This window comes from Oncorhynchus nerka, linkage group LG15, assembly GCF_034236695.1.
Source record: "Oncorhynchus nerka isolate Pitt River linkage group LG15, Oner_Uvic_2.0, whole genome shotgun sequence".
NCBI lineage: Eukaryota > Metazoa > Chordata > Actinopteri > Salmoniformes > Salmonidae > Oncorhynchus > Oncorhynchus nerka.
Window position 1 is genome coordinate 2,730,879 of NC_088410.1, and position 23,249 is coordinate 2,754,127.

At 43.4% G+C, this 23,249-nt stretch overlaps 1 protein-coding gene and 6 non-coding genes across 8 annotated transcripts; all 7 read right to left on the minus strand.

The window, feature by feature from the left end:
* Positions 1-696: 696 nt before the first annotated feature.
* LOC135560672 (U6 spliceosomal RNA) lies at positions 697-803 on the minus strand. Its single transcript, XR_010459171.1, has one exon. It is a non-coding gene; the product is annotated as a U6 spliceosomal RNA (small nuclear RNA).
* An 861-nt stretch (positions 804-1,664) lies between these two features.
* Positions 1,665-1,771, minus strand: LOC135560694 (U6 spliceosomal RNA). Its single transcript, XR_010459193.1, has one exon. It is a non-coding gene; the product is annotated as a U6 spliceosomal RNA (small nuclear RNA).
* Positions 1,772-2,633: 862 nt separating this feature from the next.
* Positions 2,634-2,740, minus strand: LOC135560695 (U6 spliceosomal RNA). The gene has a single exon (XR_010459194.1). It is a non-coding gene; the product is annotated as a U6 spliceosomal RNA (small nuclear RNA).
* An 862-nt stretch (positions 2,741-3,602) lies between these two features.
* Positions 3,603-3,709, minus strand: LOC135560696 (U6 spliceosomal RNA). Its single transcript, XR_010459195.1, has one exon. It is a non-coding gene; the product is annotated as a U6 spliceosomal RNA (small nuclear RNA).
* An 859-nt stretch (positions 3,710-4,568) lies between these two features.
* LOC135560697 (U6 spliceosomal RNA) lies at positions 4,569-4,675 on the minus strand. Its single transcript, XR_010459196.1, has one exon. It is a non-coding gene; the product is annotated as a U6 spliceosomal RNA (small nuclear RNA).
* An 863-nt stretch (positions 4,676-5,538) lies between these two features.
* On the minus strand, positions 5,539-5,645 carry LOC135560698 (U6 spliceosomal RNA). Its single transcript, XR_010459197.1, has one exon. It is a non-coding gene; the product is annotated as a U6 spliceosomal RNA (small nuclear RNA).
* A 1,035-nt stretch (positions 5,646-6,680) lies between these two features.
* On the minus strand, positions 6,681-11,900 carry LOC135559956 (zinc finger protein 436-like). Of its 2 annotated transcripts, none has more exons than XM_065000856.1 (4): positions 10,842-11,900; positions 10,561-10,658; positions 10,254-10,431; positions 6,681-8,077 (listed from the first exon to the last, which is right to left on the minus strand). In XM_065000856.1, exons 1-4 carry the CDS (start codon positions 11,332-11,334, stop codon positions 7,512-7,514), a joined length of 1,335 nt encoding a protein of 444 aa, XP_064856928.1. In that variant the 5' UTR covers positions 11,335-11,900; the 3' UTR covers positions 6,681-7,511. The 2 variants fall into 2 exon arrangements, with proteins under 2 accessions (XP_064856928.1, XP_064856927.1); XM_065000855.1 differs by having other exon boundaries at positions 6,681-8,080.
* Positions 11,901-23,249: the final 11,349 nt, after the last annotated feature.

Genomic DNA, 23,249 nt, shown 5'->3' on the forward strand with positions numbered 1-23,249 from the left:
TTTAAAGATTGATCTTAGACTAAAATGTAGTTTAAAAACAAAGCCTTTTATGATTCAGGACTCTTGGTCTGTAACCCCTCCCTCACCTGCTGCTTTTAGTTGCTCCTCCCCAAGTCTTTGTTCCCCTGCCCCGACCACTTCCCACCCTTCCCCCGTTTTCTGCAACATGGCCTGGCCAAGGATACTTATAACTAACTCCCCAATTAGTAGAGGGAGAGAGAGAGAGAGAGAGAGAGAGTCTGAGTCTGACTTTGATGTCTGTTTAAAATGTTGTGACATTCAGGTTTGTTATGTTTAATACAACTGGACTAAAATTGAACCCAAGTCTCTCTCCAATTCATTTGTAGATATTGAATAAAGTTGGACTCAGAGTGCAACCTTGTCTCACTCCCCAATTCATTTCTAAACTTTGAATAAAGTTGAACTCAGACTGCAACCGTGCCTAACTCGCCAATTATTTGTCTACATGTTGAATAAAGTTGGTCTCAGGCTGCAACCTTGTCTCTCTCCCCATTTCAAAATAAGGAAGGCTTCACAAATGTTCATGTCATTCTACTGTAGACTGAGCTTCTCTCATCCAGCATTTCCCCTCCTCCTTAGACTAGACTGAGGGGAATGGACAATTTATTCTCCCCGGGTCACTACCGCCCAATCTTCTCTGTTTGGTTCCAATTTCTCTGTGTTTCTCTGTGTGAGGAAAATAAGGAGCGCTTCACGGATTTGCGTGTCATCCTTTCGCAGGGGCCATGCTAATCTTCTCTGTATCGATCCAATTTTAGTATATGTGCTGCCAAAGCGAGCACAATACAAAGTTATGAGAGGCCCTCATATATAGATCACAAGCCCTCTGAATGTTCTGGTCATGGTTGGGGTCAAACAGAGTTCAGACCCTCAAAACCACCCCTAGAATATTGCTGTGATGTTCAAACTTTATTTGGAGATGTAGAACTTGAAATAGAATTGACTTTAGATTTTTAAAGATTGATCTTAGACTAAAATGTAGTTTAAAAACAAAGCCTTTTATGATTCAGGACTCTTGGTCTGTAACCCCTCCCTCACCTGCTGCTTTTAGTTGCTCCTCCCCAAGTCTTTGTTCCCCTGCCCCGACCACTTCCCACCCTTCCCCCGTTTTCTGCAACATGGCCTGGCCAAGGATACTTATAACTAACTCCCCAATTAGTAGAGGGAGAGAGAGAGAGAGAGAGAGTCTGAGTCTGACTTTGATGTCTGTTTAAAATGTTGTGACATTCAGGTTTGTTATGTTTAATACAACTGGACTAAAATTGAACCCAAGTCTCTCTCCAATTCATTTGTAGATATTGAATAAAGTTGGACTCAGAGTGCAACCTTGTCTCACTCCCCAATTCATTTCTAAACTTTGAATAAAGTTGAACTCAGACTGCAACCGTGCCTAACTCGCCAATTATTTGTCTACATGTTGAATAAAGTTGGTCTCAGGCTGCAACCTTGTCTCTCTCCCCATTTCAAAATAAGGAAGGCTTCACAAATGTTCATGTCATTCTACTGTAGACTGAGCTTCTCTCATCCAGCATTTCCCCTCCTCCTTAGACTAGACTGAGGGGAATGGACAATTTATTCTCCCGGGTCACTACCGCCCAATCTTCTCTGTTTGGTTCCAATTTCTCTGTGTTTCTCTGTGTGAGGAAAATAAGGAGCGCTTCACGGATTTGCGTGTCATCCTTTCGCAGGGGCCATGCTAATCTTCTCTGTATCGATCCAATTTTAGTATATGTGCTGCCAAAGCGAGCACAATACAAAGTTATGAGAGGCCCTCATATATAGATCACAAGCCCTCTGAATGTTCTGGTCATGGTTGGGGTCAAACAGAGTTCAGACCCTCAAAACCACCCCTAGAATATTGCTGTGATGTTCAAACTTTATTTGGAGATGTAGAACTTGAAATAGAATTGACTTTAGATTTTTTAAAGATTGATCTTAGACTAAAATGTAGTTTAAAAACAAAGCCTTTTATGATTCAGGACTCTTGGTCTGTAACCCCTCCCTCACCTGCTGCTTTTAGTTGCTCCTCCCCAAGTCTTTGTTCCCCTGCCCCGACCACTTCCCACCCTTCCCCCGTTTTCTGCAACATGGCCTGGCCAAGGATACTTATAACTAACTCCCCAATTAGTAGAGGGAGAGAGAGAGAGAGAGAGAGTCTGAGTCTGACTTTGATGTCTGTTTAAAATGTTGTGACATTCAGGTTTGTTATGTTTAATACAACTGGACTAAAATTGAACCCAAGTCTCTCTCCAATTCATTTGTAGATATTGAATAAAGTTGGACTCAGAGTGCAACCTTGTCTCACTCCCCAATTCATTTCTAAACTTTGAATAAAGTTGAACTCAGACTGCAACCGTGCCTAACTCGCCAATTATTTGTCTACATGTTGAATAAAGTTGGTCTCAGGCTGCAACCTTGTCTCTCTCCCCATTTCAAAATAAGGAAGGCTTCACAAATGTTCATGTCATTCTACTGTAGACTGAGCTTCTCTCATCCAGCATTTCCCCTCCTCCTTAGACTAGACTGAGGGGAATGGACAATTTATTCTCCCGGGTCACTACCGCCCAATCTTCTCTGTTTGGTTCCAATTTCTCTGTGTTTCTCTGTGTGAGGAAAATAAGGAGCGCTTCACGGATTTGCGTGTCATCCTTTCGCAGGGGCCATGCTAATCTTCTCTGTATCGATCCAATTTTAGTATATGTGCTGCCAAAGCGAGCACAATACAAAGTTATGAGAGGCCCTCATATATAGATCACAAGCCCTCTGAATGTTCTGGTCATGGTTGGGGTCAAACAGAGTTCAGACCCTCAAAAACCACCCCTAGAATATTGCTGTGATGTTCAAACTTTATTTGGAGATGTAGAACTTGAAATAGAATTGACTTTAGATTTTTTAAAGATTGATCTTAGACTAAAATGTAGTTTAAAAACAAAGCCTTTTATGATTCAGGACTCTTGGTCTGTAACCCCTCCCTCACCTGCTGCTTTTAGTTGCTCCTCCCCAAGTCTTTGTTCCCCTGCCCCGACCACTTCCCACCCTTCCCCGTTTTCTGCAACATGGCCTGGCCAAGGATACTTATAACTAACTCCCCAATTAGTAGAGGGAGAGAGAGAGAGAGAGAGAGTCTGAGTCTGACTTTGATGTCTGTTTAAAATGTTGTGACATTCAGGTTTGTTATGTTTAATACAACTGGACTAAAATTGAACCCAAGTCTCTCTCCAATTCATTTGTAGATATTGAATAAAGTTGGACTCAGAGTGCAACCTTGTCTCACTCCCCAATTCATTTCTAAACTTTGAATAAAGTTGAACTCAGACTGCAACCGTGCCTAACTCGCCAATTATTTGTCTACATGTTGAATAAAGTTGGTCTCAGGCTGCAACCTTGTCTCTCTCCCCATTTCAAAATAAGGAAGGCTTCACAAATGTTCATGTCATTCTACTGTAGACTGAGCTTCTCTCATCCAGCATTTCCCCTCCTCCTTAGACTAGACTGAGGGGAATGGACAATTTATTCTCCCGGGTCACTACCGCCCAATCTTCTCTGTTTGGTTCCAATTTCTCTGTGTTTCTCTGTGTGAGGAAAATAAGGAGCGCTTCACGGATTTGCGTGTCATCCTTTCGCAGGGGCCATGCTAATCTTCTCTGTATCGATCCAATTTTAGTATATGTGCTGCCAAAGCGAGCACAATACAAAGTTATGAGAGGCCCTCATATATAGATCACAAGCCCTCTGAATGTTCTGGTCATGGTTGGGGTCAAACAGAGTTCAGACCCTCAAAAACCACCCCTAGAATATTGCTGTGATGTTCAAACTTTATTTGGAGATGTAGAACTTGAAATAGAATTGACTTTAGATTTTTTAAAGATTGATCTTAGACTAAAATGTAGTTTAAAAACAAAGCCTTTTATGATTCAGGACTCTTGGTCTGTAACCCCTCCCTCACCTGCTGCTTTTAGTTGCTCCTCCCCAAGTCTTTGTTCCCCTGCCCGACCACTTCCCACCCTTCCCCGTTTTCTGCAACATGGCCTGGCCAAGGATACTTATAACTAACTCCCCAATTAGTAGAGGGAGAGAGAGAGAGAGAGAGTCTGAGTCTGACTTTGATGTCTGTTTAAAATGTTGTGACATTCAGGTTTGTTATGTTTAATACAACTGGACTAAAATTGAACCCAAGTCTCTCTCCAATTCATTTGTAGATATTGAATAAAGTTGGACTCAGAGTGCAACCTTGTCTCACTCCCCAATTCATTTCTAAACTTTGAATAAAGTTGAACTCAGACTGCAACCGTGCCTAACTCGCCAATTATTTGTCTACATGTTGAATAAAGTTGGTCTCAGGCTGCAACCTTGTCTCTCTCCCCATTTCAAAATAAGGAAGGCTTCACAAATGTTCATGTCATTCTACTGTAGACTGAGCTTCTCTCATCCAGCATTTCCCCTCCTCCTTAGACTAGACTGAGGGGAATGGACAATTTATTCTCCCGGGTCACTACCGCCCAATCTTCTCTGTTTGGTTCCAATTTCTCTGTGTTTCTCTGTGTGAGGAAAATAAGGAGCGCTTCACGGATTTGCGTGTCATCCTTTCGCAGGGGCCATGCTAATCTTCTCTGTATCGATCCAATTTTAGTATATGTGCTGCCAAAGCGAGCACAATACAAAGTTATGAGAGGCCCTCATATATAGATCACAAGCCCTCTGAAGGTTCTGGTCATGGTTGGGGTCAAACAGAGTTCAGACCCTCAAAAACCACCCCTAGAATATTGCTGTGATGTTCAAACTTTATTTGGAGATGTAGAACTTGAAATAGAATTGACTTTAGATTTTTTAAAGATTGATCTTAGACTAAAATGTAGTTTAAAAACAAAGCCTTTTATGATTCAGGACTCTTGGTCTGTAACCCCTCCCTCACCTGCTGCTTTTAGTTGCTCCTCCCCAAGTCTTTGTTCCCCTGCCCCGACCACTTCCCACCCTTCCCCCGTTTTCTGCAACATGGCCTGGCCAAGGATACTTATAACTAACTCCCCAATTAGTAGAGGGAGAGAGAGAGAGAGAGAGAGTCTGAGTCTGACTTTGATGTCTGTTTAAAATGTTGTGACATTCAGGTTTGTTATGTTTAATACAACTGGACTAAAATTGAACCCAAGTCTCTCTCCAATTCATTTGTAGATATTGAATAAAGTTGGACTCAGAGTGCAACCTTGTCTCACTCCCCAATTCATTTCTAAACTTTGAATAAAGTTGAACTCAGACTGCAACCGTGCCTAACTCGCCAATTATTTGTCTACATGTTGAATAAAGTTGGTCTCAGGCTGCAACCTTGTCTCTCTCCCCATTTCAAAATAAGGAAGGCTTCACAAATGTTCATGTCATTCTACTGTAGACTGAGCTTCTCTCATCCAGCATTTCCCCTCCTCCTTAGACTAGACTGAGGGGAATGGACAATTTATTCTCCCGGGTCACTACCGCCCAATCTTCTCTGTTTGGTTCCAATTTCTCTGTGTTTCTCTGTGTGAGGAAAATAAGGAGCGCTTCACGGATTTGCGTGTCATCCTTTCGCAGGGGCCATGCTAATCTTCTCTGTATCGATCCAATTTTAGTATATGTGCTGCCAAAGCGAGCACAATACAAAGTTATGAGAGGCCCTCATATATAGATCACAAGCCCTCTGAAGGTTCTGGTCATGGTTGGGGTCAAACAGAGTTCAGTCCCTCAAAAACCACCCCTAGAATATTGCTGTGATGTTCAAACTTTATTTGGAGATGTAGAACTTGAAATAGAATTGACTTTAGATTTTTTAAAGATTGATCTTAGACTAAAATGTAGTTTAAAAACAAAGCCTTTTATGATTCAGGACTCTTGGTCTGTAACCCCTCCCTCACCTGCTGCTTTTAGTTGCTCCTCCCCAAGTCTTTGTTCCCCTGCCCTGACCACTTCCCACCCTTCCCCCGTTTTCTGCAACATGGCCTGGCCAAGGATACTTATAACTAACTCCCCAATTAGTAGAGAGAGAGAGAGAGAGAGAGAGAGAGAGAGAGAGAGAGAGAGAGAGAGAGAGAGAGAGAGAGAGAGAGAGAGAGAGAGAGAGAGAGAGAGAGAGAGAGAGAGAGAGAGAGAGAGAGACTGTCTGTTTAAAATGTTGTGACATTCAAGTTTGTTATGTTCAAGCAGTGCTTGATCTACCCTTCCCAACACCAGGAGAGGATTGTTCAGGGGCGGTTCAAGGCAATGAAGTTGAAGAAGAAAAAAAGGGGCTGATCCTTAAGAGGTTTTGAAGTAGCCATGTGCTTATAGAGCCATGTGCTTATAGAGGTTTTGAAGTAGCCATGTGCTTATAGAAGTAGCCATGTGCTTATAGAGGTTTTGAAGTAGCCATGTGCTTATAGAGCCATGTGTTTTGAAGTAGCCATGTGCTTATAGAGGTTTTGAAGTAGCCATGTGCTTATAGAGGTTTTGAAGTAGCCATGTGCTTATAGAGGTTTTGAAGTAGCCATGTGCTTATAGAGGTTTTGAAGTAGCCATGTGCTTATAGAGGTTTTGAAGTAGCCATGTGCTTATAGAGGTTTTGAAGTAGCCATGTGCTTATAGAGGTTTTGAAGTAGCCATGTGCTTTTGGAGGTTTTGAGCACCCGGTCAAAGAGTGATAACAGGCACAGAAGCTCAGTCTAACAGTAGGAGTTTTAATGATGAACCAGAGTATACAAGTGGTCTGTGTACAGAGGGAAACAATATAATATATATATATATATATAATCCAATAAACAATATACATGAAATAATAAATGTCAGCTCAATCTCTATACACAATTTACAATGATAGAAAAATAACATCATAATTCTTCCAGTGGGAGTTAACATTACAACTGGGCTAATCACATAATAGTAATCGGACACTGGTGAAGTAATGCCCTCCATTGATCTTTTGAGCAGGGGCAAAAATAAAAAAAATAAAAAAAATGTATTTTGTGTGTTAAAGATTGATCTTAGACTAAAATGTAGTTTAAAAACAAAGCCTTTTATGATTCAGGACTCTTGGTCTGTAACCCCTCCCTCACCTGCTGCTTTTAGTGGCTCCTCCCCAAGTCTGATCTTGTGTATTCTGAACTCCTATCTTCTGATAACTTCAACATAATCTCCCAGATGTCTTCTTCTGATCATTCCTCAATCTCCCAGATGTCTTCTTTCCAAAATATACCAAGTTTTAGCATGTCAGAATAATGTAATTACACATGAAATGGCAGTTACTTTTGTATGTCTATTTAGGCGGAAACCTACATTTTGACTTGATGTGTGTCTCATAAGTTTCTAAATACCCTTGCCGGGTATAACTCTTCCCACACTGCAAGCATTGGAATGGCTTCTCTCGTGTGTATTCTCTTATGCGCATTCAGATCCCATTCCACACTGAGAGCATTGGAAAGGTCTCTCTACAGAGTGTTTGCTTTTTTATGTCCCCTAATGATAAATACTTATTTTCACACTGGGAGTAGTTATAGGACTTGTCTCTTGTGTGTGTGTATATATATCTTATGTGATTTAAGGGACCCCAACCTTGTAAAACTTTTTCCACACTGGGAGCAGTGGTAAGGCTTCACCCCGGTGTGTGTTCTCTCATGCTCGTTCAGTTGCCCTGACCAGCTAAAACTACTTTTACAATGGGAACAGTGGTAAGGCTTTTCCCCTGTGTGTGTTCTTTCATGTGATTTCAGGTCCCCTGACCGGGAAAATGTCTTTCCACACTGAGAGCATTGGAATGGTTTTTCTCCTGTGTGTATTCTCTTATGCTCGTTCAGATGTGTTGACTGGATAAATCTCTTTCCACACTGGAAGCAGTGGTAAGGCTTATCTCCTGTGTGTATTCTTTTATGTATTTCAAGGCTCCCTAACCGGGTAAAACTCTTTCCACACTGAGAGCAGTGATAAGGCTTCTTCCCTGCATGTGTTCTCTTATGGTTTTTCAGGCTCCATAAACGGGTATAACTCTTTCCACACTGGGAACAGTGGTGTCGTCTCGCTGGTTCAGACATCTCTGGTTCCTCTGAGTCGGGTCTCTCTTCTGCTAAAGATAAACAGAGTGGTTAAACAGGGAGACCTGCATGGAATCTCAGCATACATTTGTCATTTTAGTCATTTAGCAGACCCTCTTATCCAGAGAGACTTACAGGCAAGTGTTCTTAGCATGTGATGCATGTGCTCTATTGTCTCTTAGCATGTGATGCATGTGCTCCATTGTTCACATGACCCATGTATTTTACACTGTGTGGCTTTAAGGGAATAGTATGGTCACTATTCAGAGCAACTTGTTAGTGCATCCATCTTAAGGTAGCTAGGTGAGACAACCACAACAGTGACAGTAAATACAGTTTCCCTCAATTAAATGAGATCATTTATAATGACCTGGCCTGTGTCCCATAATAGAACCAGGCTAATAATGACTAGCAATCTTTTAAATGAACATTCCCCTGTGTTCTTACATTTATTTACCGTAACAAGCAAAGAAAAGAGATACCACGACAACAAAACAAAAACGTGAGGAGGACTGATTTCCCCCCATTTTTTCTCTCTCAAAATCACACTTTTCAATAGAAAAACATAATTGAATGTTCTAATTCCACAACAATGCTTAAACCACATCAGGGGAAATCTGGGAAAACCTGAATGTGTAGTTACCCTTAAATTCAAGTGGCACCAGCCAGACATCCTTGATGTCTAGCAGTGTTTCTGTAGCGCAGTTGTGACGGGGAGTTTTCAAAACAAAATGGCCAATGCATTAATGCAAATAATCACGATTCTGCCAGGTAGGCATAGGATACTTTTTAATTGTCTTTCCGTCTACCTGAAGACATAAGCATCGCTAACGGCTACACGAAGACATAAGCATCGCTAACGGCTACGCGAAGACATAAGCATCGCTAACGGCTACGCGAAGACATAAGCATCGCTAACGGCTACACGAAGACATAAGCATCGCTAACGGCTACCCGAAGACATAAGCATCGCTAACGGCTACACGAAGACATAAGCATCGCTAACGGCTACACGAAGACATAAGCATCGCTAACGGCTACACAAAGACATAAGCGTCGCTAACGGCTACACAAAGACATAAGCGTCGCTAACGGCTACACAAAGACATTAGCGTCGCTAACGGCTACACAAAGACATAAGCATCGCTAACGGCTACACGAAGTCATAAGCGTCGCTAACGGCTACACGAAGACATAAGCATCGCTAACGGCTACACGAAGACATAAGCATCGCTAACGGCTACACGAAGACATAAGCATCGCTAACGGCTACACAAAGACATTAGCATCGCTAACGGCTACACAAAGACATTAGCATCGCTAACGGCTACACGAAGACATAAGCATCGCTAACGGCTACACGAAGACATAAGCATCGCTAACGGCTACCCTAAGACATAAGCGTCGCTAACGGCTACACAAAGACATAAGCGTCGCTAACGGCTACACGAAGACATAAGCATCGCTAACGGCTACACGAAGTCATAAGCATCGCTAACGGCTACACGAAGACATAAGCATCGCTAACGGCTACACGAAGACATAAGCATCGCTAACGGCTACACGAAGACATAAGCATCGCTAACGGCTACACGAAGACATAAGCATCGCTAACGGTAGTAGTCAGTCTGTCCATGAGGTAGTAGTCGGTCTGTCCATGTGGTAGTGGTCAGTCTGTCCATGAGGTAGTAGTCAGTCTGTCCATGAGGTAGTAGTCGGTCTGTCCATGTGGTAGTAGTCATAAATGTTGAAGACTTATTTAGTGAGTCACGAGGCAGGGGCTTCTAACGGAATACAAAAAAAACGATAAAAAACAAGTCACGTCGCAACGACACCCTACCGGATGAGCTAAAATACATGTTGTCCCGCTCAGAGCATAACGACTCAGAGATGCCGTGGAGCGCCTGAGGACAACGAGCGTGGTGCTAAACAACCCCCAACGTCAGCCAAACAAAGGAGCTGCCACCTGAGTGGCACAGCGGTCTAAAGCACTGCATCACAGTGCTTGAGGTGTCACTACAGACCCGGGTTCAATCCCAGAACCAACAGAACTCTGCTGGTTGTCCTGGTAACAGGTAAAGCTGGTTGAGAGAATGCCAAGAGTGTGCAAAGCTGTATTTGTATTAGTTGGGGACAGCCCTACTGGGAACAGCTACCAGTGGACAGATCTATTTTATTTTGTTCAAACTAAACTACAGCACTTACTTTGATGTGTCAAATCTGATCCTTTCTTCTCTTCTCCTCCTCTCACAGTTCCATTCAGCCCCGTTGTTTTCCTGCAGTCCACCAGCAGCACAGACAACCTCTTCATACCCAGCAGTAAGGTGCTACCGGGAGAGGCACGACATGGGGACCCCGGGAGGGTGGAAGGGCTAGCGTTGTCCTGGTAACCATAAAGAGGGGACACAGATCATTATGGATGCTGATGTCACTGTTGACATAAAGTGCTTTACAGAAACACAGCCCAGACCCAGATAGAGCAAGATGTATGCTAGACCAGACCAAGCTGTACCATCTGGTGTTCTGATCTGGAGAGACTCTTCTCTGCCTCGTCAGCATCAGGATGTTGTTGAGGCTCCCCAGAGGATCCACCATAGTCATGTCTCTCTCCTGTGTGAATGAGAACATCAAACAAATGGTGAACTTATGATCGTCTATTGCAATCACAGAGTCTTACAAGAGGCATGAATATGTCGAAACAGGGCTTAAAATGACCACATTCATCATGATTTTTAAAATATATTATAGTTCAACAACTGCATAGTTTGTGCCCCTGTTGAAGACAGTACTCACTGGTGTCAATCGGATCTTCTGTCTCCTCCTCTTTCACTCCCAAAATGTCTTCCTCCTCCACCTTTATTGAGATAGCATCCTCTTCCTCTCTAAACGGTTCTTCCTCTTTCCCCCCTATAACATCCTCCTCTTCCACTCTGGCTGTCTCCATCCCCCCTTTCACTACTAAAGATTCTTTATATTTTTTCACGGTAACATCCTCCTCTTCTTCTTTCAATGTGATAGTCTCCTCTTCCTCCTTTTTCATTCTGAAAGCGTCTTCCTCTTCCACTGTGACAGCCTCTATCCTCTCTTCCACTCCAAAATGTTCTTCCTCTTCTTTCCCTATAACAGCCTCCTCTTCCTCCTTTTTCATTCTGAAAGGTTCTTCCTCTCCTTTCACTGTAATATCCTCTTCTTCTTCTTTCACGACAATGTTCAGCGCCAGAGCTTCTTTCTCCGTCCAGTAGATATCTTCTTCTTTAGCAGGGAATGAGTAGTTTAATGAGCTCATGGTCAGGGATGTTAGCTAGCTAGTTAGCTAGCATTAGCGAATAGCATTAGCGACTAGCCTAGTGCTAGGCTCAGTATCAATCTTTAACAAGTTTGCAAATTGAACAAGCAAATTAGAGTTAACCAGTAGATACGTCAACATAATAATTGTGTTTAAAACACTGAGATTAGCTAATGTACATAACCGTGGTCTAAAGCGTCAATATTTCGGTTTTAAGTTAGATAGTTAGACAGTTTTATGTTGGCTAGCAAGCTACCGAGGTGGTTGAAAGAGTAGCCGAGTTGTTGTTCCTGAAGAAGCGTCCCGTCCATTATACGTCACGCAAGAAGCATCACCCGAAAGACTGCTGGCTGGAGTGGGTAAGAACGTCATAATTATTTAACAATAAGCTGATATATTTTCTCTTACGTCTTACAAATAATACGTTTCTGTACACAGACGTAGAAGCTTAATATGAATATGTAGATGATTAATAAATACTTCTACGAATAGGTAGCGTGTTAACACACATTGGTGTTAATACTCTGTTCATTTTTCACATTCGTTTTTATTAGATGTGACCATACTTTTCCCTTAAAGCCACGCTCTATAAGATACAAATCATCCTGTAAACAACAGAACAAATGCATCACATGCAAATAGCCCTTGATTATCAGAGGGGTGTATTATGACATCATATAGAACCACCCAGACATTCCAAATATCACTTGATTATCAGAAGGGTGTATTATGATGTCAGAACTACTTGCCCTGCTGGACACAATAGAGCAAATGCATCACATGCAAATAGCACTTGATTAACTGTAGTGCTATACACTGAGTCTACAAAACATTAAGAACACCTGCTCCTTCCATGACTTAGACTGACCAGGTGAATCCAGGTGAAAGCTATGATCCCTTATTGATGTCACTAGTTAAATCCAGATGAGGGGGGGGGGGGGGGACAGGTTAAATAAGGATTTTTAAGACAAAATGAGACATGGATTGTGTATGTGTGCCATTCAGAGGGTGAATGGGGAAGACAAAATATTTGTCTTTGAACGGGGTATGGTATTGGTGGGTGCCAGGCGCCCCGGTTTGTGTCAAGAACTACAACGCTACAGTTTCCCATGTGTACCAAGAGTTAGTAAGTTACTTTGCACGGCGTATGGTAGTAGGTGCCAGGCGCCCTGGTTTGTGTCAAGAACTGCAACGCTGCTGGGTTTTTCAGCTCAACAGTTTCCCATGTGTACCATGAATGGTCCACCATCCAAACAGTGGCGGTCACTGCCGTTTAAGATGAGGCAGGACGATTAGTTTTTTCATGAGCATGGCCTTATTTCTATTACAGCATATTAGATGACTGTCATTCATATTCCATTCATGTAACCGCAATACTACATGATACTAACATTTCCATTTACTACAGCATATTAGATGACTGTAATTCATAATCCAGTCACCCTGTTCAATGTAACAGCGATAGGTTTAGGCTACTACATGATACTAAAATTTCCCCTCTACCCATCATGAGGTAGCAACCTAGCCTATGAATGAAAGTTTAGAATGTAGGTTCACACTGGTCGAGAGAAAATGTTGAGGTGACAGACAGTGACACATTCAATATCGCCTTGCACACTCTCGCCTGCATCTAGCTGAAATAGAGATTCTATTGGACAAATTCAGGTATGTTTATCCCGGTTTTGTTTCATTTAAGAAACGTTTGTTCACAGAATCGGCAGAACGAATTCACCCATGATCATGCATAAACACAGATCACTTTCATTACAGACACGTTGTATTCCTTCTCTCCTCCTCTCACCTTTTCCCTTTGTTTCTGTACTTCAATGCACAACACATCAGCTGTATGTGACCAGGAGAAAAAACATTTCCAAGCCAAACCATATCATACCTGCTACCTGCTACACACAGCTTACATTGCTGTCACCATATTAGCTAAAATAACATCATAGTCAACAGAGCTAATAGAACTAACTCGTTAGTAAACCTGCTACAATCATGCAGTAACGTTACAGTGTACAGTCAGTAAGCAGTTTAGCACTTACCTTGGCGGGTCCCAGTGGCAATAAATTAGTAAAACCAAAAGCTTGCCTTGACTTGGAAGAGTTCCAGTGTTGTGTTGGATAGTCATAGCCAGCTAGCTAACATAGCATCCCTCTGTTTGAGCAGGGTGTTTCAATAGACTAAACTAGATAGCTGCATTTGCTAGATAAGTAAGAGAAAATAAAAGTGGAAAATAATTGACAAAATCTCTATCTCGCTTCTCCTTTGTTTTGTTCAAAACTGTTCAACGATGCAATCTCAACCACACTGCACACTGCCCTAACCCATCTGGACAAGAGGAATACCTATGTGAGAATGCTGTTCATCGACTACAGCTCGGCATTTAACACCATAGTGCCCTCCAAGCTCGTCATCAAGCTCGAGACCCTGGGTCTCGACCCCGCCCTGTGCAATTGGGTACTGGACTTCCTGACGGGCCGCCCCCAGGTGGTGAGGGTAGGCAACAACATTTCCACCCCGCTGATCCTCAACACTGGGGCCCCACAAGGGTGCGTTCTGAGCCCTCTCCTGAACTCCCTGTTCACCCACGACTGCGTGGCCACGCACGCCTCCAACTCAATCATCAAGTTTGCGGACGACACAACAGCTTGATTACCAACAACGACGAGACGGCCTACAGGGAGGTGAGGGCCCTCGGAGTGTGGTGTCAGGAAAATAACCTCACACTCAATGTCAACAAAACTAAGGAGATGATTGTGGACTTCAGGAAACAGCAGAGGGAACACCCCCCTATCCACATTGATGGGACAGTAGTGGAGAGGGTAGTAAGTTTTAAGTTCCTCGGCGTACACATCACAGACAAACTGAATTGGTCCACCCACACAGACAGCATCGTGAAGAAGGCGCAGCAGTGCCTCTTCAACCTCAGGAGGCTGAAGACATTTGGCTTGTCACCAAAAGCACTCACAAACTTCTACAGATGCACAATCAAGAGCATCCTGTCGGGCTGTATCACCGCCTGGTACGGCAACTGCTCCGCCCACAACCGTAAGGCTCTCCAGAGGGTAGTGAGGTCTGCACAACGCATCACCGGGGGCAAACTACCTGCCCTCCAGGACACCTACACCACCCGATGTCACAGGAAGGCCATAAAGATCATCAAGGACAACAACCACCCGAGCCACTGCCTGTTCACCCCACTATCATCCAGAAGGCGAGGTCAGTATAGGTTTATCAAAGCTGGGACAGAGAGACTGAAAAACAGCTTCTATCTCAAGGCCATCAGACTGTTAAACGGCCACCACTAACATTGAGTGGCTGCTGCCAACACACTGATTCAACTCCAGCCACTTTAATAATGGGAATTGATGGGAAATGATGTAAAATATATCACTAGCCACTTTAAACAATGTTACCTAATATAATGTTTACATACCCTACATTATTCATCTCATATGTATATGTATATACTGTACTCTATATCATCTACTGCATCTTTATGTAATACATGTATCACTAGCCACTTTAACTATGCCACTTTGTTTACATACTCATCTCATATGTATATACTGCACTCAATACCATCTACTGTATCTTGCCTATGCCGCTCTGTACCATCACTCACTCATATATCTTTATGTACATATTCTTATCCCCTTACACTTGTGTCTATAAGGTAGTAGTTTTGGAATTGTTAGCTAGATTACTTGTTGGTTATTACTGCATTGTCGGAACTAGAAGCACAAGCATTTCGCTACACTCGCATTAACATCTGCTAACCATGTGTATGTGACAAATAAAATTTGATTTGATTTATTGTATTTTTCTCTCTTTTAGTCAACTACTCACCATATGTTATGCACTGCAGTACTAGCTAGCTGTATGCGTATGCTTTCAGTACTAGATTCATTATCTGATCCTTTCATTGGGTGGACAACATGTCAGATCATGCTGCAAGAGCTCTGATAGGTTGGAGGACGTCCTCCGGAAGTTGTCATAATTACTGTGTAAGTCTATGGAATGGCTTGAGAACCATGAGCCTCCTAGGTTTTGTATTGAAGTCAATGTACCCAGAGGAGGATGCAAAATAGTATGTTTTAATCAATTATTTGGTGATGTGATTATATTTAGTATAGTTTTATCTAAAAAGGACAACTTTTAAAAATTCAACCATTTTAATTTTTCTGAAAATAACTGAGGATGATGGTTCTCCCCTTCCTCCTCCGAGGAGCCTCCACTGCACCCAAAGGACATCCAGCCAACTTGACACAATTGTGGGAAGCATTGGAGTCAACATGGGCGCTTTTTGACACCTTGTAGAGTCCATGCCCCGACGAATTGAGTCTGTTCTGAGGGAAAAAGGAATGATCAAGGAATGACGCAGATAAACAGACAACCTGAATTTGAAAAATATAATTTAATTAAAGACATTAACATTGAAACTGACATACTCCATATTTAGTTCAAATCAAATGTTATTTGTCACATACGCTGAATACAACAGGTGTAGACGTTACCGTGAAATGATTACTGACAAGCCCTTAACCAACAATGTAGTTAAGAAAAATAAGAGTTCAGAAAATATTTACTAAATAAACGAAAGAAAAAAAAGTAACACAATAAAATAACGATAACGAGGCAAATGTGGAGGCTATATACAGGAGGTACCAGTACAGAGTCAATGTGGAGGCTATATACAGGAGGTACCAGTACAGAGTCAATGTGGAGGCTATATACAGGAGGTACCAGTACAGAGTCAATGTGGAGGCTATATACAGGAGGTACCAGTACAGAGTCAATGTGGAGGCTGTATACAGGGGGTACCAGTACAGAGTCAATGTTGAGGCTATATACAGGAGGTACCAGTACAGAGTCAATGTGGAGGCTATATACAGGAGGTACCAGTACAGAGTCAATGTGGAGGCTGTATACAGGAGGTACCAGTACAGAGTCAATGTGGAGGCTATATACAGGAGGGACCAGTACAGAGTCAATGTGGAGGCTATATACAGGGGTACCAGTACAGAGTCAATGTGGAGGCTATATACAGGAGGTACCAGTACAGAGTCAATGTGGAGGCTATATACAGGAGGTACCAGTACAGAGTCAATGTGGAGGCTATATACAGGAGGTACCAGTACAGAGTCAATGTGGAGGCTATATACAGGAGGTACCAGTACAGAGTCAATGTGGAGGCTGTATACAGGAGGTACCAGTACAGAGTCAATGTGGAGGCTATATACAGGGGGAACCAGTACAGTGTCAATGTGGAGGCTGTATACAGGGGGTACCAGTACAGAGTCAATGTGGAGGCTATATACAGGAGGTACCAGTACAGAGTCAATGTGGAGGCTATATACAGGAGGTACCAGTACAGAGTCAATGTGGAGGCTATATACAGGAGGTACCAGTACAGTGTCAATGTGAGGCTGTATACAGGGGGTACCAGTACAGAGTCAATGTGGAGGGTATATACAGGAGGTACCAGTACAGAGTCAATGTGGAAGCTATATACAGGAGGTACCAGTACAGTGTCAATGTGGAGGCTGTATACAGGGGGTACCAGTACAGAGTCAATGTGGAGGCTATATACAGGAGGTACCAGTACAGTGTCAATGTGGAGGCTATATATAGGAGGTACCAGTACAGAGTCAATGTGGAGGCTATATACAGGGGGTACCAGTACAGAGGTAATGTGGAGGCTATATACAGGAGGTACCAGTACAGTGTCAATGTGGAGGCTATATACAGGAGGTACCAGTACAGTGTCAATGTGGAGGCTATATATAGGAGGTACCAGTACAGAGTCAATGTGGAGGCTATATACAGGGGGTACCAGTACAGAGTCAATGTGGAGGCTATATACAGGAGGTACCAGTACAGTGTCAATGTGGAGGCTATATACAGGAGGTACCAGTACAGTGTCAATGTGGAGGCTATATACAGGAGGTACCAGTACAGTGTCAATGTGGAGGCTATATACAGGAGGTACCAGTACAGAGTCAATGTGGAGGCTATATACAGGGGGTACCAGTACAGAGTCAATGTGGAGGCTATATACAGGGGGTACCAGTACAGAGTCAATGTGGAGGCTATATACAGGAGGTACCAGTACAGTGTCAATGTGGAGGCTATATATAGGAGGTACCAGTACAGAGTCAATGTGGAGGCTATATACAGGGGGTACCAGTACAGAGTCAATGTGGAGGCTAGATACAGGGGTACCAGTACAGCGTCAATGTGGAGGCTATATACAGGGGTACCAGTACAGAGTCAATGTGGAGGCTATATACAGGAGGTACCGGTACAGAGTCAATGTGGAGGCTATATACAGGGGTACCAGTACAGAGTCAATGTGGAGGCTATATACAGGGGTACCAGTACAGAGTCAATGTGGAGGCTATACACAGGAGGTACCAGTACAGAGTCAATTTGGAGGCTATATACAGGAGGAACCAATCAGGCCTTTATGGTAGAGTGGCCAGATGGAAGCCACTCCTCAGTAAAAAGGCATATGACAGCCAGCTTGGAGTTTGCCAAAAGGCACCTAAAGACTCTCAGACCATGAGAAACCAGATTCTCTGGTCCGGTGAAACCAAGATTGAACTCTTTGGCCTGAATGCCAAGTGTCATGTAAGGGCTATTTTACCAAGGAGAGTGATGGAGTTCTGCATCTGATGACCTGGCCTCCACAATCCCCTGGCCTCAGCCCAATTTAGATGGTTTGAGATTATTGGGTATTGTGTGTAGATTGATCAGATAAAACATTTTTCAAATTGTAGAATTAGGCTGTAAGGTAACAAACTGTGGAAATGTCTAGGGGTCTGCATGCTTTCAGAATGCACTGTATCTACACTAAAACAACCATTTAGAATTAGGCTGTAAGGTAACAAACTGTGGAAATGTCTAGGGGTCTGCATGCTTTCAGAATGCACTGTATCTACACTAAAACAACCATTTACAATTAGGCTGTGATGTAACAAACTGTGGAAATGTTTAGGGGTCTGAATGCTTTCAGAATGCACTGTATCTACACTAAAACAACCATTTAGAATTAGACTGTAATGTAACAAACTGCGGAAATGTCTAGGGGTCTGAATGCTTTCTGTATCTACACTAAAACAACCATTTAGAATTAGGCTGTAATGTAACAAACTGCGGAAATGTCTAGGGGTCTGAATGCTTTATGTATCTACACTAAAACAACCATTTAGAATTAGGCTGTAATGTAATAAACTGTGGAAATGTCTAGGGGTCTGAATGCTTTCTGTATCTACACTAAAACAACCATTTAGAATTAGGCTGTAATGTAACAAACTGTGGAAATGTCTAGGGGTCTGAATGCTTTCTGTATCTACACTAAAACAACCATATAAATCCAACGTTGGTCCCATGTTTCACGAGCTGAAGTAAAAAAAGATCCCAGAAAGGTTTCATAGGCACAAAAAAATGTATTATTTTGCTCAAATTTTGCGCACACATTTGTTTACATCCCTGTTAGTGAGCATTTCTCCTTTGCCAAGATAATCCATCGACCTGACAGATGTGGGATGTCAAAAAGACGATTAAATAGCATGATGTCATGACCATTTTCAATCCCACAAATGACAATCAATAGCTCTGACCTGGGACTGTAAGACCATGGGGGTTTAATAATAACTGACCTGGGATCTGTGAGACCATGGGGTTAATAATAACTGACCTGGGATCTGTGAGACCATGGGGTTAATAATAACTGACCTGGGATCTGTGAGACCATGGGGTTTAATAATAACTGACCTGGGATCTGTGAGACCATGGGGTTAATAATAACTGACCTGGGATCTGTGAGACCATGGGGTTTAATAATAACTGACCTGGGATCTGTGAGACCATGGGGTTAATAATAACTGACCTGGGATCTGTAAGACCATGGGGTTTAATAATAACTGACCTGGGATCTGTGAGACCATGGGGGTTAATAATAACTGACCTGGGATCTGTGAGACCATGGGGTTAATAATAACTGACCTGGGATCTGTGAGACCATGGGGTTAATAATAACTGACCTGGGATCTGTGAGACCATGGGGGTTAATAATAACTGACCTGGGATCTGTACGACCATGGGTTTTAATAATAATTAGTCAAAGACTCAGTTTATGCAAAAACATAGTACAGTTTATAGTACAGTTTATTCAGAGAACGTTCTAAAGTCCATTATACAAAGACATCCATTTTATAGCTGGTATCCTACGCACATACTTCCACACAAACAGTAGGTATCCTACGCACATACTTCCACACAAACAGTAGGTATCCTACGCACATACTTCCACACAAACAGTAGGTATCCTACGCACATACTTCCACACAAACAGTAGGTATCCTACACACATACTTCCACACAAACAGTAGGTATCCTACTCACATACTTCCACACAAACAGTAGGTATCCTACGCACATACTTCCACACAAACAGTAGGTATCCTACTCACATACTTCCACACAAACAGTAGGTATCCTACTCACATACTTCCACACAAACAGTAGGTATCCTTTACATACTTCCACACAAACAGTAGGTATCCTACGCACATACTTCCACACAAACAGTAGGTATCCTACGCACATATTCCACACAAACAGTAGGTATCCTACGCACATACTTCCACACAAACAGTAGGTATCCTACACACATACTTCCACACAAACAGTAGGTGAGTTGTATCCTTCTCCATAGTTCTCACCACTGTGTATCACTACCCAGCCGACAGTTCCATTCCCCCGAGATGAGGGAAACCTTGAGAAGTACTCCCTGTGCTCTCATAGGTTCCTCCGAGGCCTAGCCAGGTCGGTTCAAACACAGTTTTAATTGTTCTACGGTATTTTCCTAGGCACCCACATACAAGTTCAAATCCTACGCTACACCTTGCTCAGACAGTCTGTGTTTTCCACTATACAGATACATTGTTTAACCTAATTCTGACTAAAACTACACACATCGTCAGATTATAATTTTATGATTCTAATCAATTTCATACAGTTATAAGGTTCAGAGTGGAATTATTTTACCATTATCTTTCAACATATACATTATTTTATCACATGATCATTACACAGTTGCACCTTGTGCTGGGGGCAATAAAAGGCCACTCTAAAATGTGCAGATTTGTCACACAATGATACAGATGTCTCAAGTTGAGGGAGCGTGCAATTGGCATGCTGACTACATGAATGTCCACCAGAGCTGTTGCCAGAGAATTTAATGTTAATTTCTCTACCATAAGCTACGTTGTTTTAGAGAATTTGGCAGTACGTCCAACTGGCCTCACATGTATGGTGTTGTGTGAGCGAGCGGTTTACTGATGTCAATGTTGTGAACAGAGTGTCCCATGGTGGTGGTAGGGCTAAGGTATAGGCAGGCATAAGCTACGGACAACGAACACAATTGGATTCAATCGTTGGCCATTTGAACACAGAGATACCGTGACAGGATCCTGAGGCCCATTGTCGTGCCATTCATCCACCGCCATCACCTCATGTTTCAGCATGATAATGCACGGCCCCATGTCAGAACAATCTGGACACAATTCCTGGAAGCTGAAAAATGTCTCAGTTCTTCCACAGCCTGCATACTCACCAGACATATCAACCTTTGAGCATGTTTGGGATGCTCTGGATTGCCTTGTACGACAGTGTGTTCCAGTTCCCGCTAATATGCAGCAACTTTGCACAGCCATTGAAGAGGAGTGGGACAACATTCCACAGCCATTGAAGAGGAGTGGGACAACATTCCACAGCCATTGAAGAGGAGTGGGACAACATTCCACAGCCATTGAAGAGGAGTGGGACAACATTCCACAGCCATTGAAGAGGAGGAGTGGGACAACATTCCACAGCCATTGAAGAGGAGGAGTGGGACAACATTCCACAGCCATTGAAGAGGAGGAGTGGGACAACATTCCACAGCCATTGAAGAAGAGGAGTGGGACAACATTCCACAGCCATTGAAGAGGAGTGGGACAACATTCCACAGCCATTGAAGAGGAGTGGGGACAACATTCCACAGCCATTGAAGAGGAGTGGGGACAACATTCCACAGCCATTGAAGAGGAGTGGGACAACATTCCACAGCCATTGAAGAGGAGGAGTGGGACAACATTCCACAGCCATTGAAGAGGAGTGGGGACAACATTCCACAGCCATTGAAGAGGAGTGGGGACAACATTCCACAGCCATTGAAGAGGAGTGGGACAACATTCCACAGCCATTGAAGAGGAGGAGTGGGACAACATTCCACAGCCATTGAAGAGGAGGAGTGGGACAACATTCCACAGCCATTGAAGAGGAGGAGTGGGACAACATTCCACAGCCATTGAAGAGGAGGAGTCAACATTCCACAGCCATTGAAGAGGAGTGGGACAACATTCCACAGCCATTGAAGAGGAGGGGACAACATTCCACAGCCATTGAAGAGGAGGAGTGGGACAACATTCCACAGCCATTGAAGAGGAGGAGTGGGACAACATTCCACAGCCATTGAAGAGGAGGAGTGGGACAACATTCCACAGCCATTGAAGAGGAGTGGGACAACATTCCACAGCCATTGAAGAGGAGTGGGACAACATTCCACAGCCATTGAAGAGGAGTGGGACAACATTCCACAGCCATTGAAGAGGAGTGGGACAACATTCCACAGCCATTGAAGAGGAGTGGGACAACATTCCACAGCCATTGAAGAGGAGTGGGACAATATTCCACAGCCATTGAAGAGGAGGAGGGGACAACATTCCACAGCCATTGAAGAGGAGTGGGACAACATTCCACAGCCATTGAAGAGGAGTGGGACAACATTCCACAGCCATTGAAGAGGAGTGGGACAACATTCCACAGCCATTGAAGAGGAGGAGGGACAACATTCCACAGCCATTGAAGAGGAGTGGGACAACATTCCACAGCCATTGAAGAGGAGGAGTGGGACAACATTCCACAGCCATTGAAGAGGAGTGGGACAACATTCCACAGCCATTGAAGAGGAGTGGGACAACATTCCACAGCCATTGAAGAGGAGTGGGACAACATTCCACAGCCATTGAAGAGGAGGAGTGGGACAACATTCCACAGCCATTGAAGAGGAGTGGGACAACATTCCACAGCCATTGAAGAGTAGTGGGACAACATTCCACAGCCATTGAAGAGGAGTGGGACAACATTCCACAGCCATTGAAGAGGAGGAGTGGGACAACATTCCACAGCCATTGAAGAGGAGGAGTGGGACAACATTCCACAGCCATTGAAGAGGAGTGGGACAACATTCCACAGCCATTGAAGAGGAGTGGGACAACATTCCACAGCCATTGAAGAGTAGTGGGACAACATTCCACAGCCATTGAAGAGGAGTGGGACAACATTCCACAGCCATTGAAGAGGAGGAGTGGGACAACATTCCACAGCCATTGAAGAGGAGGAGTGGGACAACATTCCACAGCCATTGAAGAGGAGGAGTGGGACAACATTCCACAGCCATTGAAGAGGAGGAGTGGGACAACATTCCACAGCCATTGAAGAGGAGTGGGACAACATTCCACAGCCATTGAAGAGTAGTGGGACAACATTCCACAGCCATTGAAGAGGAGTGGGACAACATTCCACAGCCATTGAAGAGGAGTGGGACAACATTCCACAGCCATTGAAGAGGAGGAGTGGGACAACATTCCACAGCCATTGAAGAGGAGTGGGACAACATTCCACAGCCATTGAAGAGGAGGAGTGGGACAACATTCCACAGCCATTGAAGAGGAGTGGGACAACATTCCACAGCCATTGAAGAGGAGGAGTGGGACAACATTCCACAGCCATTGAAGAGGAGTGGGACAACATTCCACAGCCATTGAAGAGGAGTGGGACAACATTCCACAGGCCACAATCAA

What these genes read in the sequence shown, in the direction of transcription:
- LOC135559956 (XM_065000855.1), bottom strand. Translation starts at nt 11,334, where the DNA reads ATGAGCTCATTAAACTACTCATTCCCTGCTAAAGAAGAAGATATCTAC. An exon ending in AGAAGATCCGATTGACACCA is followed by an intron (nt 10,659 to 10,841) that starts GTGAGTACTGTC and finishes TCATTCACACAG; the next exon opens with GAGAGAGACATGACTATGGT. An exon ending in CCAGATCAGAACACCAGATG is followed by an intron (nt 10,432 to 10,560) that starts GTACAGCTTGGT and finishes TATGGTTACCAG; the next exon opens with GACAACGCTAGCCCTTCCAC.